Source organism: Silene latifolia, chromosome 8, assembly GCF_048544455.1.
Source record: "Silene latifolia isolate original U9 population chromosome 8, ASM4854445v1, whole genome shotgun sequence".
Classification (NCBI taxonomy): Eukaryota; Viridiplantae; Streptophyta; class Magnoliopsida; order Caryophyllales; family Caryophyllaceae; genus Silene; species Silene latifolia.
The window spans coordinates 111,719,211-111,738,108 of NC_133533.1; the positions used below are offsets into that span (position 1 = coordinate 111,719,211).

Sequence of the window (18,898 nt, forward strand, 5' to 3'; positions counted from 1 at the left end):
GTCCCTTGCTATGTCGGCCCTTGTTCTTCTTCCCGACATCTTGATGATTGGAGTAGATTGGTGAAGGTAGGAGGAAGTTTGATTGAGTTTTAATGGAGTTAGGGTTGAAAAGGGGGAAAAATAATGGAGGAAAGATGAAGGAGAAATGAAGAATTGAAATGAGAAAAAGGGAACTCGTGGGTTTATTTTGTGGTCTGCGTGTGCGTTTTGCCGGTTGGGGAACCGGCAGCCGGTCTGCCGGTAAAACGCACTCCCTCTTTTTCTATTTTTTTGATTTTCTCCTTCAGAAAATTGGCCTCGCTGCCGGTGGACCAACCGGCTGCCGGTCCACCGGCAAAACACACCTCTACATTAAATCTCCCATATACCAGGTGTGTTATGCCGGTGAGCCGGTTGCCGGCCTACCGGCAAAACACACTCCATACTCAAATTTAGACTTCCCAGCTTCAATACATGAGTGTTTTACCGGTGAGCCGGTTGCCGGCCTACCGGCAAAACACTCCTCTTCTCCAATTTCCAAAATTTTCCAAGTCTTCAGGTGTGTCATGCCGGTGGGCCGGTTGCCAGCCTGCCGGCAAAACACACTCCCAATCATCAATTCTTCGTGTATTCAGCTTTAACAGGTGCGTTATGCCGGTGAGCCGGTTGCCGGCCTACCGGCAAAACACACCACTTCTTTAATTTCCAAAACAATTGTTTGGTCTCGCTGCCGGTGGACCAACCGGCTGCCGGTCCACCGGCAAAACACAACACACAGCTATTTTTCGTTGTGTTCTTCAAATTTGCTCAATTTCTCTTCAACTCAACTTTGAGCTTTTTCGTTGACCCCGGGATTCTTGTTTTCCGCAACTACTCCGACGCATGATGCCGGGATTTCGGGTCAACGAAAATAAATACTTGTGTTCTTCAAAAGTGACCTCCGTCACCAATCCAAATAGACAAAATACGATTCCAAATTTCTCACTACTAGTCTAGGATGCAAATTATATACAAAGATGCATGGGTTGCCTCCCATGAAGCGCCCTTGTTTTATGTCGTAGGCTCGACGGAGTTATGAATGACAATCAATAATTTTGAAGGTAGGTAGCAATGGAGCTCACACTCTTGATGATGGGGGTTCTGGCAATGTAGTGCTTTAGCCGTTGTCCATTTACCTTGAATGTTTGGTCTCCATCGGATACCTCAACCGACCCATAGGGGAAAGCTCGGACCACCTTGAAAGGCCCCGACCACTTTGACTTTAGTTTTCCCGAAAATAGCTTGAACCTTGAGTTAAAGAGGAGAACCAAGTCCCCCTCCTTGAATTCCCTCCTTATAATAGCTTTGTCATGGAATCGCTTGGTCTTTTCCTTGTACAACCTAGAGCTCTCATAAGCCTCTAGTCGGAATTCTTCAAGCTCATTGAGGTCAAGAAGCCGCTTCTCCCCGGCGCTCTTCAAGTCAAAGTTAAGTAGACGGATGGCCCAATGTGCCTTGTGCTCCAACTCAACCGGTAAATGACAAGGCTTACCGTACACCAACCGGAACGGTGAAGTTCCTATTGGTGTTTTAAAAGCGGTCCGGTAAGCCCACAATGCATCATTGAGCTTGGTAGACCAATCTTTCCTTGACCGGCTCACGGTCTTTTCAAGGATCATCTTGATTTCACGGTTAGAGATTTCGGCTTGGCCGTTAGCTTGTGGGTGATAGGCAAGGCTCCGCCTATGTTGCACCCCATGCTTCTTGAGTAAAGCATCAAGAGTCCTCTCCCGGAAATGAGTTCCACGGTCACTTATCACAATTCGTGGAACTCCAAACCGTGGGAATATGATTGTCTCCATTAGTTTGGTCACTGATTTTGCGTCACAAGTCTTTGTTGGAATTGCTTCAACCCATTTGCTCACGTAGTCCACCGCAACAAGAATATACTCATTCCCATTTGATGAGGGAAAAGGGCCTTGATAGTCAATGCCCCATACATCGAATAACTCCACCTCAAGTATGTAGTTCATTGGCATTTCATGCCTCTTTGAAATGTTACCACTTCTTTGACACTTGTCACACTTCTTGACGTAGGTGGCCACATCGTGAAATAGGGAAGGCCAAAAGAATCCACATTGGAGCACCCTCGCGGCGGTTTTTCGTGAACTACCATGCTCTCCACTCGGCATGTCATGGCAATGAGAGATTATGGGTTGGACTTCTTCATTGGGGATGCATCTTCTAATTATCCCGTCGGCACAAGCTTTGTAGAGGCACGGTTCTTCCCAAAAATATTGCTTAAGGTCATGGAAGAATTTCTTTCTCTTATGGGAGTCATAACCGTGCGGGATGACCCCGGATACCAAATAATTTACATAGTCCGCGTACCAAGGGACATCCATCAAAGCAAGTGCGAATAGTTGATCATCCGGCAAGGAATCGTCAATTGGCAATCCATCCTTCCCCTTGACATGGAGTAGCCGAGAAAGATGATCGGCTACCACATTTTCCACACCCTTCTTGTCTCTAATTTCAATATCAAACTCTTGTAGCAAAAGTATCCACCAAATCAAGCGTGGTTTTGATTCCTTCTTGATTAGCAAGTGCCTCAATGCCGTGTGATCGGTGTGTACAATTACCTTAGAGCCCACCAAATAAGAACGAAACTTGTTCATGGCATATATGACCGCCAAAAGCTCCTTTTCGGTGGTGGTGTAGTGTGATTGAGCTTCATCCAAGGTCTTGCTTGCATAATATATGGCATGAAGTTTACCATTCTTCCTTTGTCCAAGCACCGCTCCCACCGCTACATCACTAGCATCGCACATCAACTCAAAGGGCTCTCCCCAAGTAGGAGGTTGCATGATTGGAGCGGTGATGAGAGCTTCCTTCAACCTATTGAATGCATCCAAACACTCATTAGTAAATTCAAATGGCACATCTTTTCCAAGCAACAAAGTTAAAGGTCGGGCAATCAAAGAAAAATCCTTAATGAATCTTCGGTAAAAACCGGCATGCCCAAGAAAACTCCTAATTCCTTTAACATTAGTGGGAGGGGGTAGAGTTTTGATCACTTCAATCTTGGCTTGATCAACTTCCAAGCCCTTACTTGACACTACATGACCCAAAACAACCCCGGATGTCACCATGAAATGACATTTCTCCCAATTCAAGACTAGACCACTCTCTTGACATCTTTTCAAGACCTTACCCAAATTAGCTAGACAACCATCAAATGAGGTGCCTACGACCGAGAAGTCGTCCATAAACACCTCCATGATATTCTCAACATATTCGGAAAATATAGCTAGCATGCATCTTTGAAATGTGGCCGGCGCATTGCAAAGCCCAAAGGGCATGCGCCTATAAGCAAAAGTGCCGAATGGGCACGTGAATGTGGTCTTTTCTTGGTCATTAGGGTGAATCGGGATTTGGAAAAACCCCGAAAACCCATCAAGGTAGCAAAAGTGAGAATGTTGGGCAAGTCTTTCCAACATTTGGTCAAGGAAAGGGAGGGGGAAATGGTCTTTCCTAGTTGCCTTGTTGAGGCGCCTATAGTCTATACACATTCTCCACCCGGTAGTGACTCTTGTAGGAATTAGTTCATTCTTATCATTGGTGACTACCGTGACCCCGCCCTTCTTCGGCACAACATGCACCGGGCTCACCCATGCACTATCGGAGATAGGGTAAATTATGCTTGCATCATAGAGCTTCAACACCTCCTTCCTAACCACTTCTTTCATAGCGGGGTTAAGGCGGCGTTGAGGCTCAATGGAAGATGCACTCTCATCCTCCAAATGAATGCGATGGGTGCAAAAAGAAGGGCTAATCCCCTTGATATCATCAATTGAGTACCCAATGACATCTTTGTATTTTCTCACAACATCAAGTAATTTTTGAAGTTCGGTGTCATTGAGTGCACTATTGACAATAATAGGGTAAGTATCATTAGGGCCAAGGAAAGCATGTTTAAGAGTAGAAGGAAGAGGTTTCAACTCCACTTGAGGAGGCGTAGATCTCTCCTCCTTTTTACCATCTCCTCTCAAGCTTTCAAATTCTTTGTCCGGGTCTTCTTCAATTGTTGCTTCCATAGCTAAAGCATACTCCCGGTGCTCCTTGCAATCCTTTACCTTGCCCTCAAGGAACCCTTGCAAACCCTTGTCTTCATCAAATTTCTTCATATCAACCCATTCTTCTACCACATCAATCATATAACAAGACTTTTCTTCCGAAGGCTCTTTCATAGCCTTGTTCAAGGAGAATTCAACCTTATCTTCACCCACTTGCAAAGAAAGCTTCCCATTCTTCACATCAATCAAGGCACCCCCCGTAGCAAGGCAAGGGCGCCCCAATATGATGGGAATATTTGAGTCTTCGGGGATGTCCATTACATAGAAATCACATGGAAATGTAAGTTTCCCCACCTTGAGTGGGACATCCTCCACAAGACCAATAGGGTATCTTACCGACCTATCCGCAAGTTGGAGAGAAACCCTTGTTGGTGAAAGCTCATAACCTTTCAACTTATTAAAAATTTTGAGGGGCATAAGACTAATGCTAGCCCCCAAATCACACAAAGCCCTCTCAATGTGCACGGTCCCAATCTTACAAGGAATGGAGAAACTCCCCGGGTCTTCAAGCTTTTGAGGAGCCTCATTAATGAGAATTGCACTACACTCCTTGGATAAGTTCACCGTGGTTGTCGGGCTCAAGGAGTTTTTGTTAGAGATGAGCTCCTTCAAGAACTTGCCATAGCTTGGAATCTCCTTTACGGCATCAATGAAAGGCATAGTAATGTTGATACCCTTCATCATATCCATAAACTTCCCATACTTTTGTTCAAGTTTGGCTCTTGCCAACCTTTGTGGGAAGGGAACCGGTGGTACATAAGTTCTTACCACTTGTTGTTGAGGCTCTTCAACCACCCTTGTCGGTTCATCAATCACCTTTGGAGTTTCCACAACAATTTCCACAAGCTCATCTTTTCCCTCCTTTTCTTCAATTACCTTAGGAGGTTCAACCACCATTTGAGGTTCAATGACATTGCCCGGTCTACTACTCTTCCTTTTCTTGACAAATTCTCGGTCTTCCAAATCTCTACCACTCCTCAAGTGAATAGCATTCATGGTTTTCGGATTTTCCTCGGTTTTACCCGGGAATTTACCTTGGGAGGCTTGTAGTTGGCTCATTTGGGTAGCCAATTGGGAGATTTGGTTGTCCGTCATCCGTTGAGAAGCTTGCATTTGGGTCCTAAGTTGGTTGATGGATGAGGTTGTCTCTTCTTGTTTTTGGGTGGTATGGTTGATGAATTGTGTTTGATGACTCATCATTTGTTCCATCATGAGTTCCATGTTTGACTTTGGTTGGGTGGGTTGTTGGAATGGTTGGAAATTTTGTTGGAAAGGTTGGGTGGTTTGTTGGAATGGTTGGGTGGTTGGTGGGTTAAGTGATTGAAATTGTTGTCTAGGTTGGAAGGTTCTTCCTTGGAAACCCGGTGGACCTTGATTGAATGTTGTGTTTTGTTTTTGAGTTTGGAAGTTTGGTTGTTGTGACTTTTGTTGGAAGGTTGGGTTTTGGACATTTTGAGAGCCATAAGAGAAGTTTGGGTGGGCTCTCAATCCGGGGTGATATTGGTTGTTGTTAAATGCTTGCTTGGCCGGACTAGACTCCCATATCCCGTTCACTTGCTCCATGCAACTTCCATCTCCAACCACCAAGGGACACTCATTGGGTGGGTGTCCTTGGTCTCCACAAAGCTCACAACTATAGACTTGGTTCCTCATAGAAGAATTGCTAGATGTTTTGCTTGAGCTCATCAAGGCTACTTGTTGCTTAAGCTCTTCTATCATCTCTTTCACTTCCACATTGTTGGCCGATTCGACCGTTGACTTCCCCTTTCTCTTGTGCCTATCATTGTTCCAATGAAAGGTACGAGAAGCCATTTCTTCAATAAGTTCTTTTGTCGTCTTGTGGTCTATCTTATCCAAAGCGCCCTTCCCCGAGCCGGAATCAAGGTTCATCTTCATATCATTGTTTAACCCTTCATAGAAATTGTTGATGAGCTCATCATCTCCAATACCGTGGTGAGGACATAGCCTTTGGAGGCCCTTGTACCTCTCCCATGCTTCATAAAGGGTCTCATCTTCTTGTTGGGTGAACCCTTGGAGCTCACTCTTAATTCTTGCGGTTCGTTGGGGTGGGAAATACTTGTTGAGAAAAGCCTTAGAGACATCGTCCCAAGTCCGAAGAGAGTCGGGTTCACAACTTTTAAGCCATTCCTTGGCACTTCCCCTCAAAGAGTAAGGGAAAAGCCTAAGGCGTACGGCATCCTCCGTCACTCCATTGGCCTTGAACATGTCACAACTATCCAAGAACTCGTTGAGATGCTCGTTGGGGTTTTCGGTGGCTCCCCCTCCGAATTGATTCCCTTGGACAAGTTGTAGCAAGGTGGCTTTCACATCAAAATTGTTGGCTTGAATAGGTGGCTTCACAATACTCGGATTCACCACCTTTTTCGGAGCCAAGTTATCTCTCATAGGGACCGCGGCCATTGTTACTTCCGTTTCCGGTGTTGCAAAAGGATTTTCGAAAGTTTCAAAGACCCGTGGTCCATCTTGAAGGTTCTCAATTACTGGATTTTCTTGAGGAATCGGTGTTTCTATAAGCCCTCTTCTACGGAGTGAATTTAGTCTTCTCGCGGTTGCTTCGATCTCGTGGTCAATCGGTCTAATTGGTTGACCTCTTCGATTTCTTCTTCTCATGCAAGAAGTCCTACACACTCAAGAGAGAGATTAGTAACAAAAGACTTAGTCTAAACAAGAATGAAAACAATTAATATCTAGCCGAACTCCCAAGAATCGGCGCCAAAAACTTGATGGTATCAAGCTATACCTCGCAAGTGCACGATTTTATCGTTGTACACTATTAAGGGTCGATCCCACAAGGAGTTGAGAAGATTACTAATTGTTCTAATCCTATCGTTTAGCTAAGTCAACAATAAGGGATGAAGGTTATACTAAAACTACCAACAACAAGGTAAAACGACTAAATAAAGAAATAAGAGAAAGAGCAAGATAAAATAAATAGATGGAAATCAAATAATTTAAAAGCCTAAGACTCGGTTCTCCCCAAACAATTCGTAATTCCACACAATCGAATCTCTAGGCTAATCACAAGGGTAGTTAGGTGAGGAGGTGACGACTCTAATTCGCCTAAGACCCCCCTCTCGGGTTCGAAATAGGACACTAGTGCTACCCACCAACCCCCCTCTCGGATTCGAAGGTCGGAATCCCTAACTCAATACCCGACTACCCCAAAAACATGCATTATTCCCAAGGTAGTCCAATATTTGCTAAGGTCATTAAGCCCCATCAATTCCCGGTCATCCCACTCCCTCTCTCGAGGGTCGATTTCAAACGCTAGATTAGAGGTGTCCTACCCCGGTTCTCCCTTTCGGTCTCAACCAAGGTCAACAATAGGGTCAAATCAAGGGTATCCAAATCACAACCTAACCAACTCTCGTTGGTGGTCAAGGGTCGTAAGTCGACACTACCCAAAAGTCAACCCATAAACCAAGTCATTCCTCTAATCTACCCTCACCAATTTCCCCAAATAATTAGCCTTTGTGAAATTCAATTAATGAAATTACTCATGTTGGGTCAAACCGAGCCCTAGTGGAGGACTACTCACTAATCATGGTCCTAATTGCAAAATAAACAATAAAGATGGAAACTTTGGTCACAAACATGGTGGGAAGATGAAATTCACTACTAAACATGCAACAATCTAAAAATAGGTGTAAGGAAAGATGATTTAATCTAATAATGAGAGTGATTAAACCTAAAGACACAATCTTTAACCAAATCAACTCAAAGATTAAGCCTTTGAGGACAACTACCCAAGGATGAACAAAAGAAAGTGAAGCAAAGGAAAGATCAACAATGAAAAGATGAACAATGATGGAAATAACAACAACAAACAAACAACAACAACAATTTAATCATAAACAATCAAACAAACATAAGAGAAGAACAAAATGTAAACAAATGAAAATAAGGAGAGAATTAATACCAACAAAATAGTGAAAGAGGAATTTGGATAGAAATAATAAAGAAGGAAATCCTTCAATCTTCTTACAAACCCAAATTCAATCACTAATTGATTGAAGAACTACTTTAATTAAGGAAAGATTAACAAGGAGATTAAGAAAGTTAAAGCTTGAAAGGGTAAAAATTCTGGATCTAGGGTTGTGTGTTAAAAAGGGTTTAAGAGGGGGTATTTATAGGCTTTTACAAGATTAGGAAGAAAAGAGGAAGAGAAGCCCAAATTCGCGTCATTGCGTAATGCGGTGCACGCAGATTCCAAGAAATGGCCTCGCCTACCGCAAAAACCGTGCAAAGTTTAAAAATAGCCGGCATCCGTGTTTTGCCGGTGGGCGGTTCTTGCGGCTGCGCCAAAAACACACTCCTCGAGACTTCTTCTTCTTCTTCATGGTGCGTAATGCTTGTTGACCGGCACGGGTGCTCCTACCTCTAGCAATGAGGCCAAGCTTGTTTTTCACCAAAATCTTCAATTAATTCCATTTGTCTTTGTGCTTTACCGGTGGACCGGTTGCCGCCTACCTAAGCAAAGCACATTCCTCACCTTTTCTTCAAAATCTTAAGTGATTCTCTCTGGGTGTGTTTTGCCGGTGGCCAGGACCGATGCCACGGCTCTTCTCAAGAAAACACACTCTTCACCATTTATTCCCCTCTTCTTCATGTAAAGGCAATGGGGTGCCTTTCTTGCCCCAGTTTCTCCATACTTAGGTCGTTTCCTACAAAAGGACACACATGGTAACAAGTACGGGTATTGGGCACAATATGCAATGAAAAACACCCGAAACCGACTCGATAAGAGTCGGTATGCATAAAAGAAAGAGGGAATTAGAGGTAAATTAATCGTATATCAAAGACGAGTCTATAAACTTAAAAATAATTAAAGAGTAATTATTTATAATTTATAAACAGAATAAATGAGTGAAATTATTTCGATGTGGGACAAAAAAAATTACAACGGATATCCTTTTTAAATTATTTTAAATTTCCTTCACAAATTCTGTAGCATCATTTTTTTTCCGATTTTTGCGAACGGAATTGTGTAGCCTTCGCAAAATTCTCTTATAAAGAGACCCTTTTTTTGTAGTGGCAGGTGCATAATCATAGGTTCCATCGTTGTCATCGTCACCATATGCATCGGACCATCCTGTTGAGCAAAACTCAAAACATTTGTCCGACTGATTCCTCGAACCCATGACTAATAGAAAGACCGATATTTCCTCAAAACTATTTAAATCTGTAATTTGGATAATCTTGCAAGGAATAGTTGTACTCCGTATAATTTGAGAATTAACGAACATGTTATGATGCTTTTATAGATAGCAAAAATGCAAAGCTAAAATGTTACACATGCCAAAGTGTAAAAATGCACAAGTGAAGTGTGCTTACTGCTTAGTCAAAAGGCCTAAAGCGCATCGTCATTGCTTGTTGCCAATAGCCAAACTCCACGTACGAGGTTTATGCCTGCGTGGGCTGTTTTTGTTGTTGTTGTAAAGGCATTAAAAGTGCAACATGAATTATCGTATTGATAGAATGAGAAATTCTTGCGTCCTCCCTACACACAAAAGAGGAGCACCAAAATAGAACTTAAATACTGCGGGAGGACGCCAGAAACCGAAATCCGCAGCTTCATAGGTAGCCAGTCGAACGCCATTTCCTGGGCATCCAAACACATGAATCAACTAGAATTTTTCATTTTAATCAGAGTATAGTCTAAGCTACAAAGAAAATAGCTTCTTTTTTCTAAAATTGACTTAATGTTTTTCACTTTCACTGAAGAGTAATTTTTTATGTTATCTCCATATTTGATTTCATTTTAAGTTTAAGACCAATATTGTCGTCTCAAACAAGAATTTGTGTTCAGTGAATGTGAAAGTGTTACAAAACAGAGTAAATCAAAAAGCCATCAAAATTTACTCAAGTAACATGAAGTGACGTGACGTAAATCAAACTGGCATACTATTCTAACCAAGACGATAACTTTATCTTTAAAACCCGCTACATAGCAACGAGTTAAGGATAAGATAAGGACCTTAACTATTACTTTTTTTCCAGTTAAGGACCTTAACTATTAAACTTTACAGTTAAGGACCTCATCCCCAATGGATGTCTGCCGTCTACTGCTAGGAAGACCATGGGAGTTTGACAGGAATACCACTCACCAGGGGAAGGAAAATGTCTATGTTTTCAAGCATAATGGGAAGAGAGCAACCCTGACTCCCTTACCACCAAACCAGAGAGGTTATGGAAGTCCTAACATGCCTGAGGAAGTTAATGGAGTGTTGTTTCTATCTGAGGCAGCTATGATCAAGGAGCTAAAGCAAGAACAACCTGTGTTGTTCCTCCTATCAAGGGAAACCAACACTGAGGAGAACAATGATGTGCCTGCAGAGGTTCAACCCCTGATTCAAAGTTGGGAACGATAAAATTGTACAGGAAAAAAATATGGAGCATGAGATTGAAAAGATTTGCATTTTAGAGCAAAAATTTCTCGTAAAAGCAAGTTGGGGAAAGATGAAAATTGTAATTTGTAAATGAAGAAACGTAAATCGTATAAAAGAACTCAAGTAGGAAGATCGAGACCCTCGTACAAATAAAAATGTTATTTGAAGAAACAATATACAAATCTGGGGCGGATTGGGGGAGGAAAAGTGATGGCAAGTGCCATCACGTGACCCAAAAACTTCAGTTATTTTGTGATATATCAGTTAATTCCCTTTATATGCAATGTAAAGTTACACAAAATCTCATTTGTGACGGCAAGTATCCGTCACTTCACAAAATCTCATTTGTGACGGCAAGTATCCGTCACTTTGGAGTGACGGATACCATTTTCTCTCACAAATGACCCAAATAGAGGAGAGAGGGAAGCACATGGGGGTGCCCTCACCTTGTCCCCCCTATTCGTTTTGTGAGTGACATTATCCGTCACTTGTTCCGACCCGTCTTCAGCAAGACTAATTGGTAAAGTTAATAGTCTAGTGATAAGTGTAAAGGAGTTCTTGCATGGAGCCCCGAGTTTGATTCTCACTAGCTACATTTTTTTGCTTTTGGTCTTTATTAGCTTTAAAAAATTGGAACTTTTTATGCAAAAATGACTTGACATTATAATTTTTTTCATTACTACTTATTATATATGTAAGATTTATATTTATTTCCAATATTCTATTAACATATATGTAGTCTTTTGCGATATTTACTATATTATATATGTAAGATTTATATTTATTTCAAATATTCTATTAACATATATGTAGTCTTTAGCGATATTTGATCGTGTATGTATGGCGATAAAAGAGTACACGTGTGTAAATAAGTGCAAAGTAATATTAGAATCACGGTTAAAAAAATTATGCCACCCCAAATCAAAATTCCTGCCTCCCGCCCCTGATACAAATCCCGAAATTTGGAAAAGCAAAACAACCTACATAATAATTACTTGTATGGATTTATGGACAAAATAACAATCATAGTCATTGATCTTATTGTTATTCGAAAGATGCAGAAACAGAAGGAGAATAGAAATACCAGACGAATTATAAGCGATCAGAAAGTAGAACCCGTAAGTAGTGCCGTGGTAGAAGCCACTGCCTTGAAAACTATTTCTCCGGTACGACCGTGGTGGCGATCAGCTAGTGCCGGTAGTTCCCCAAGGTTAATACTAGTTGGAACGATCGAAAACAATACCCAGAAATTTGTAAGAGAGCAGAAGAGACAAGGAAGAAGTGAGTGTATTTTTGTTATATATTTTCTGAAGTGAAGGGACTGCTTATATAGGAAAACAGGAGAAGACTAAGAGCCAAAACGGTTCCTATAATTGAGCAGTCAAGGGCAGAAATTAGGGGAGCATAACAGCACATTAATCTCCCACTAACAGTCATATTGACTATGCACCTGGACACTTCAGTCCATAATAAAACAAACGGTTCTGGCCCTCTCCCACTAACAGTCATATTGACTATGCACCTGGACACTTCAGTCCATAACAAAACAAACGATTCTGGCCCAAAAAGATAGGCACAGCCCGCCGCAGGCGATTGCCAAATCCCGAATCCCGAATCTCGAATCCGGGCCGGGCACGGGCGCGCGCGTGTGTACGAGCTGAATTAAGCACCTCGTAAAGCTTCCACAAAAGCCTCCCATGACCCACTAGTGATATGGTAAGGAGTGTGGTCACATATAAACACAACAAACACTATTTTCCTCACCAATGTGGGACAATTGGAAAAATATACTTGGCATAAAAAAGCCCCTATTTCCAACAATCCACTAGGGGCGCCAGAGACAAAGAAACAGAATTCCTGGGTAAAAGCCCCTATTTCCAACAATCCCCCACTAGGGGCGCCAGAGACAAAGAATCAGAATTCCTGGGTAAAGGAAGAATTGGATACTTAGGTATCAATATCTTTCGATTTGAATTGACACTTTAGTGAAATGAGGAAACAACTTACTTACAGCGAGAGAATATCTTGCGATTTGAATTCCTAGCTGAGTTTCGGTCGATACCCCCCACAACACATATCATACCTTCCGATTAAGATCGTTCCGCGAAAGTGCAACGCGCTCTTTTAGAGCAATGCGCTTAACTTGGTATTGGCAGACATGTTCACAGGACTTCTCATAGTCTTGTGATCATTACATCTACATAGGTGGCTCAAGTGCTTCTCAATAGCACTTCTCACATGAGTCATTAAGACCTAAGTCCAACCTGGTGTATGATCCATCAAGTGCGTCTCAAAAGCACCACCATTAAGGCTATGAATCATACAACGCCATAGGAATGGAATCTTTAGACCTAGTCAAGTCTCACTCTTGACCTAAGGACTTAAGCCCCATTCCCCTCGACGTATCAACGACTAGTCTCCTAGCCAGCCCTTTAGTAAAGGGATCAGCAAGATTGTTTTCGGACTTCACATAGTCCAAAACAAGCAATCACTCCATTGTCTTGGAGTTGTCTAACTGCAGCGTGCCTTATTCGAATGTGTCTCTTTTTCGAATTGTAGACACTATTCTTTGCAACACCAATAACAGCCTGCGAGTCACAGTGCAGGGAGACCGGTGTTAGCCGTCCGCCCCATACTGGTATATCAGCTAAAAGGTTTCTCAACCATTCAGCCTCTTGTCCTGCCAACTCAAGAGCTATGAACTCAGATTCCATGGTAGAGCGTGCGATACAAGTCTGTTTAGAGGACTTCCACGATATAGCACCTCCACCCATGGTGAAGACATAACCACTAGTAGAACAAATCTCATCGTTACCTGCAACCCAGTTTGCTTCACAATATCCTTCTAACACAGCAGGAAAATTACCATAATTCAAACATAAGTCAACTGTTCCTTTTAGGTATTTTAGTAAACGACGAAGAGCATTCCAATGTTCACTACTGGGGTTATGTGTATAACGACTCAGTCTACTAACTGCATATGCAATATCTGGTCGAGTACAGTTCATAAGAAACATCACGCTGCCTAGGATTTTAGCATACTCTTCTTGGGATACACTCTTACCCAAGTTTTTACATAAATGTACATAAATGTATACTAACATCATATGGTGTCCTAGCAGGCATATCATCAAAGCAGTTAAACTTTTTCAACACTTTTTCAACATAATGAGATTGACTTAGACAGATTCCATTGGGGTTTCAGATGACCTTAACTCCTAGGATAACATCAGCTTCTCCTAAGTCCTTCATCTCAAATTGTGATGACAAAAATACACTCTCTTCTTCCTTGTCTCTTCTGCTCTCTTACAAATTTCTGGGTCCACCCACAAATGGTGGTACGTTTTTTGCTGGGAGATTGTTGTTGGTGGAAAAAAAGATTTTGATATTGAAAGATGGAGGTAAAACGAAGGAATGGTGGATAAACCAAGTAGTAAATAGAAAAACAATTGATTGATATTAGGATTCTGAAATCCAAGCAAGTAAAACCAGATTGTTATTTTTCATTGAATATCTTATTTTTCTGCCAAGTCATGATTACTTAACGGGAAGTTAACAGAGTTAAGTGTTGAGGTCCTTAACGGAAAACTCAGATAGTTTAGGTCCTTGATGGAAAAAAATATGATAGTTGAGGTCCTTGTCTTATGCATTACTCTAGCAACAACACACCAAGAGTAAGTCTTACTTAAGATCGTCTTAACTTAAGACGTATCACAACCTCTTTAATCGTTTAAGTTAAAGACCATATATATTAAACCATCCTAACACACCAAAAGGCATCAAAACTTACTCCAGAAACATGAATGATGTACTCCCTTTGTCTCCGTTGTTTGTTTACCCTTTTTATTTTTTGTAAAGGATATTTTAATCAAAGATAAACAAATGAATGAAACCGACGGAGGGAAACAAATAGGTGCACTTTCACATAGACACTAAACCAAGATAATAACTTTATCCTCACTACTCTCTGGCGGAGCAACACCAAGAGAAATGCATCAAAATACGAAGTAAACATTACATTGTACCAACAAAAAAGCATCAAATTATAGTCAAGAAACATGAAATAACATAAATTAAATAACCGAATTTTGTTTAAGACCGTCTTAACTGACACTAAGCCAAGATAATAAATTTATTGTTATACCCTTGGCAGAAGCGACAACACCCTTCAACTCCTTAATCACATGCATGCAGCACCTTCTCCTCGGGGTTAGTGATCAATTGAACCCCTGACGTCGATTGATTTCTCTCCTCACCTCTTCTTGTTGAATTCTCCTCCGCGTTATCTCCTCCGAAATTAATCGAGCTCGTACTCGTTCTTTCTCGAGTTCAAGCAGGATCGAACCCCTGACGTCGGTTGGATTCCGAGGGGATTCGAATTCCGCGTGTCGTAATTCTGCATTCGTAGTAAACCCTGCTAAAAAAGTAAATAACAATGAATCAATCAATACAATTAATATATTAAAATTGTTGGGAAATTGTTGAGGGATTGATAAGAGATTAGAGTAATACCTTGAATTGATTGGTGTGTGATGTTGGAGAAATTAGGGTTTGGGTTTTGATTGAAATTGGGATTTTGGGGATTACTGTTATTCTCCATTGATGACGGGAATTTGTAATTCATTTTTGCAATAGAAAAGAAGAATAGTGAATTGTGAGCGTGTTTGGAGTGTAGGACGCAGTTACACTAAGGTGTTGTTAGGGGTTATTTGGTTATTTAAATTCACGTGAATTGTAAAATGGGTATATTGTTTGGTTACCTCAATTTACATGAATTGAAAGTTTCCATAAATTTCAATTCCTCCACAATGGATGAAGTTTTTTACCTATGCCCCTCTAGATAAGTTAGAATGTCTACATGAATTACACTTCTTTCATGGTAACCAAACAATTTTTTGCAATTCACATGAATTCCAAATTTACGTGTTTTATGACTTCCTAGGCAATATAAATTCCTATATGCAACCAAACGATCCCTTATATACAATTCGGCTCGTGATGGATAGTGGTCGTCCCGTCTTCAAGGTGACAGACTGATACAAATATACGTGTGTGTATACCCTTGAGGGTTCAAAGTTAAAACATGTTAAATAAAATTCTGGTTGTATAAATTGGACAAATATTTTGTCTTTTTTTTAAGATGATACTTTCATTTTAAATAAGACTATGTGGTTGTTTTAATTTGTACTTAGGCCTTGCTTCTTTTTTTGTCAGCTTAGATTACATAAATTCAGTTTAAAAAAGTTCAATTCGAATCATACAAGTTCATTTCAATTCACATTCTCTAAGTTTAGAAAAATTTAACTCCTATAAATTTAGTTAAGATTTTATAAGCAATAATACGTTGATTACGTAAATGACGTTTCAGCTTGAAACAATAGTAATATAAACCGAGCAACATTTTTTTTTTGTAGCATAATTAAATAAGACATCAACAAAATCCATCTCCCATTTACTCCAATGATCGATAATGAGTCGGTCTTGTAACAAAACCGACATGTGTACAACCCTTTGTGCTACTTGAAATGTAATGTAAGCAAAATTAAATAACACGAAGTAGTACATTCTAATAATAAACTTAACGAAGATTTTTTTTTTTCTTTTTGCCATGATCATTAAAATTATCCAACCTAGCAAAAATTAAGCTGCCGGGGCGTAATCATAGGTACCATCATCATCGTCATCACCATCTGCATCACACTCTCTTGTTGAACAAATTTCAAAACATCTTTGATCAGTTCGGAAACTACCAAAGTCATCTTTACTATTAGCTACTACGACAAATTCTTCCTCGGAACAAATCCTTGTGTTCGACATTTTCAAAAACTTATTGAAATATCTAATTAGATGGTCTACAAGTAAGAAAGAAAGAGATGTATATTTTGAGAATTAATGGACATGTTACAATGCTTTTATAGATAGCAAAATCATAGAGACTATAACATCGGTTAAAATGTAACACATGCCGAAGTACATGAATGCTCAAGTGAAGTGTGCTTAGCCAAAGGTCTAATGCGGCGGTCCGACCAAAGGCCGAATGCCACGTAGGACGTTAGTGCCAGCGTGGCGATACATCGGCCTCGGAATTAAATGAATTTTTGTTGTAAAGGTATTAAAAGTGCATGCAACATAAAAAATCGTCTTTAGTAGAGAAGATCATCGATGCTCTTTTTCATTAAGGACCAATATCCCTAATGTGGAAATTGGAATATTCTACAGTATTTTAACATGGAAATGCACATGCGACATGCATGTGACACGGGAGGGAAACATCGTTACCCGTTACGTTGCTCCTTAGACTCACTTATGAATTACGGAGTATGATGTACATGGCAATGTAGGGGTCGAATTAAAACTATACAGTATATTCTTGTGTTCTTATTTTCCGCAACACATTTTAGCCAACTAGTTTTCCTTAATAATACTAGTGGATGCACTACAATTGAGGTGCTCGTAATTATTTGTAGCTATTGGGTTATTCTGATTCGGTTCTTATTTTTCTTATTTGCTGGATATTATTTGTTCACGGATTAATTCCGCTGCGAGGTAATTCGATTGCCCTCTTTATTTAGTTTCTAACATGCATATGGTCCTGGAGATTTGTCTAATAAAATGGTTTTAAACACCGACAAATCCCTTCACATTCAATTAAGCATCCCTCTAAAAAGCAAATTAGAAAAACCAAACTAAGGTGGATAAAGATGGCTTTTTTTAAGTACTCCGTAATTCACTTTCTTTAGTTTAGTAGTAGCATTAACTTGACTATCAATCTGTCGGCAGTCCAAAACGCAATATTTGTTGTCTAGTGACTATTGGTTACATTTTCAGCCTTTGTGAAATATGATATTACTTTTCTATAGTACTAGTAGGAAGTAACATATAAATTTATTATATATTTTCTAAGCAATTTTTCGGAACGAAAGACAAACGACCATTTTGAATATCGTATAAAATCCCAAAATTAACTTGTTGAAATGCACCGAGAAATGATTTATAATCAATAGGTTTCACCATTAAACAATGTCCTTGATCAACACCATCAATTTCGTTCAAGTCAGCAAACAAGTGTTCCTTCTTTAATACCATGTCAACTTCTCCAACTTGCTCATTATTCAAGAAATGAAGAATTACGATTGGAAATTGATTTTCATCAGGACCCGGGGATACTGAATAACAAAGATCCATACCCAGCCTGGGTCGTTCCATAGGAAGCCAACCATATCTATAGCGAAAGAATTTGACTATTGCTTCTCGCAAAAGATTATATGCACTTCTTGTTAAGGCGGTAAAAGGTGCTCCTGTATCAATGACAAAACCCTTTGTCCTATCTACCTCATCATATTCAAAGATAGACGGATCAATTGGTAGTCGTTTTCCATTGACACTTATTCCATTTAATGACAAAAAATGTATGTGAGTACTTTTCATTGAGATGGTTTGAACATCACTAGTAGCATCACCACTAATTTGGGCATCATCTCCGAAATAAATAGTTGATTCCATTAAGGTTAATTGTTTGAGTGGTGGTAAGCAGTAATAAAACCTACCGTGAATCTGAGCATCAAGTTGAGTTAGGAGCGATATTGGTCTTGCAGCAAGCCCAAAAATACCTGCGACAACGTTCTCATGCTTGTAAAGTTTTCCTCCAAAAAAAACATCTTTACTTTGGAGTACACATCCAAATGGTAAACCTTTGTAAGCATCCATATTGTTTGTTCTCGAGTTCTTGAAATAAAATGTTTCTCTACCAAGGAGCCCCATGATACCCGGTTGCATTTGGCGGTTGGGGACCCCATAACGTCTATTAAGGCCACAAGATCCGTCATAGGAAAATTTAGGGGGAATACACATTTCATCATTTATGCTGACTCGTCTAAAGGATGTGGACCTTTTGTAATCGAAATTTTGACCATGTAGCTCAAAACAAGGATTGCAACCTTCACATTGAACCCAAGTTACATCGGAAGCAGTGTCTAGAAGTACATAAGGAGCGTAGGCGGTATTACCTTCACCCAAATGAAGTTGAGTTACAAACAAAGTTTTTTGAACTCTAAACACTAGAGACTTTATGTTGTCGGGAGATAAATTTTTTCGTTGAGTGTATATCCGCGACATTGTTATGTTGTTAAAAAGTTGAAGTCGTTCATCAATGGTGATTCTTTTTGGTATAATTTTTAAATGGTGCGAGTCTATAGGAATCATTCTCATCGATAATCCATTGCTGCTAGAGATGAATAATATAATGCCTATATCAATAAGGTACAAAAAGAGGATGAGTTTTTGTATATTAGACATTATATATGTTTTCTTTTGCTCAATTTTTTTATATAGAACAAATTGTATATTGATTATCTTTGAGGATAAAATCTTAAATACGTTCGATGTAGTAGCTTA

At 40.1% G+C, this 18,898-nt stretch overlaps 2 protein-coding genes, 1 long non-coding RNA gene and 1 other non-coding gene across 4 annotated transcripts; 1 reads left to right on the forward strand and 3 right to left on the reverse strand.

Annotated features, from left to right (window-relative positions):
• Nucleotides 1–1,064: 1,064 nt before the first annotated feature.
• Nucleotides 1,065–4,991, reverse strand: LOC141595762 (uncharacterized). The gene is made up of 4 exons (XM_074415728.1): nucleotides 4,435–4,991; nucleotides 2,735–2,856; nucleotides 2,350–2,506; nucleotides 1,065–1,701 (listed from the first exon to the last, which is right to left on the reverse strand). The coding sequence occupies exons 1-4, from the start codon at nucleotides 4,989–4,991 to the stop codon at nucleotides 1,065–1,067; spliced, it is 1,473 nt and encodes a 490-aa protein (XP_074271829.1).
• Nucleotides 4,992–6,039: 1,048 nt separating this feature from the next.
• Nucleotides 6,040–6,146, forward strand: LOC141597750 (small nucleolar RNA R71). The gene has a single exon (XR_012522969.1). It is a non-coding gene; the product is annotated as a small nucleolar RNA R71 (small nucleolar RNA).
• An 8,259-nt stretch (nucleotides 6,147–14,405) lies between these two features.
• LOC141595867 (uncharacterized) lies at nucleotides 14,406–15,193 on the reverse strand. Its single transcript, XR_012522326.1, has 2 exons — nucleotides 15,017–15,193; nucleotides 14,406–14,918 (listed from the first exon to the last, which is right to left on the reverse strand). It is a non-coding gene; the product is annotated as an uncharacterized LOC141595867 (long non-coding RNA).
• A 951-nt stretch (nucleotides 15,194–16,144) lies between these two features.
• Nucleotides 16,145–18,619, reverse strand: LOC141595763 (aspartic proteinase nepenthesin-1-like). The gene is made up of 2 exons (XM_074415729.1): nucleotides 17,485–18,619; nucleotides 16,145–16,356 (listed from the first exon to the last, which is right to left on the reverse strand). Exons 1-2 carry the CDS (start codon nucleotides 18,617–18,619, stop codon nucleotides 16,145–16,147), a joined length of 1,347 nt encoding a protein of 448 aa, XP_074271830.1.
• Between the last annotated feature and the right edge of the window lie 279 nt (nucleotides 18,620–18,898).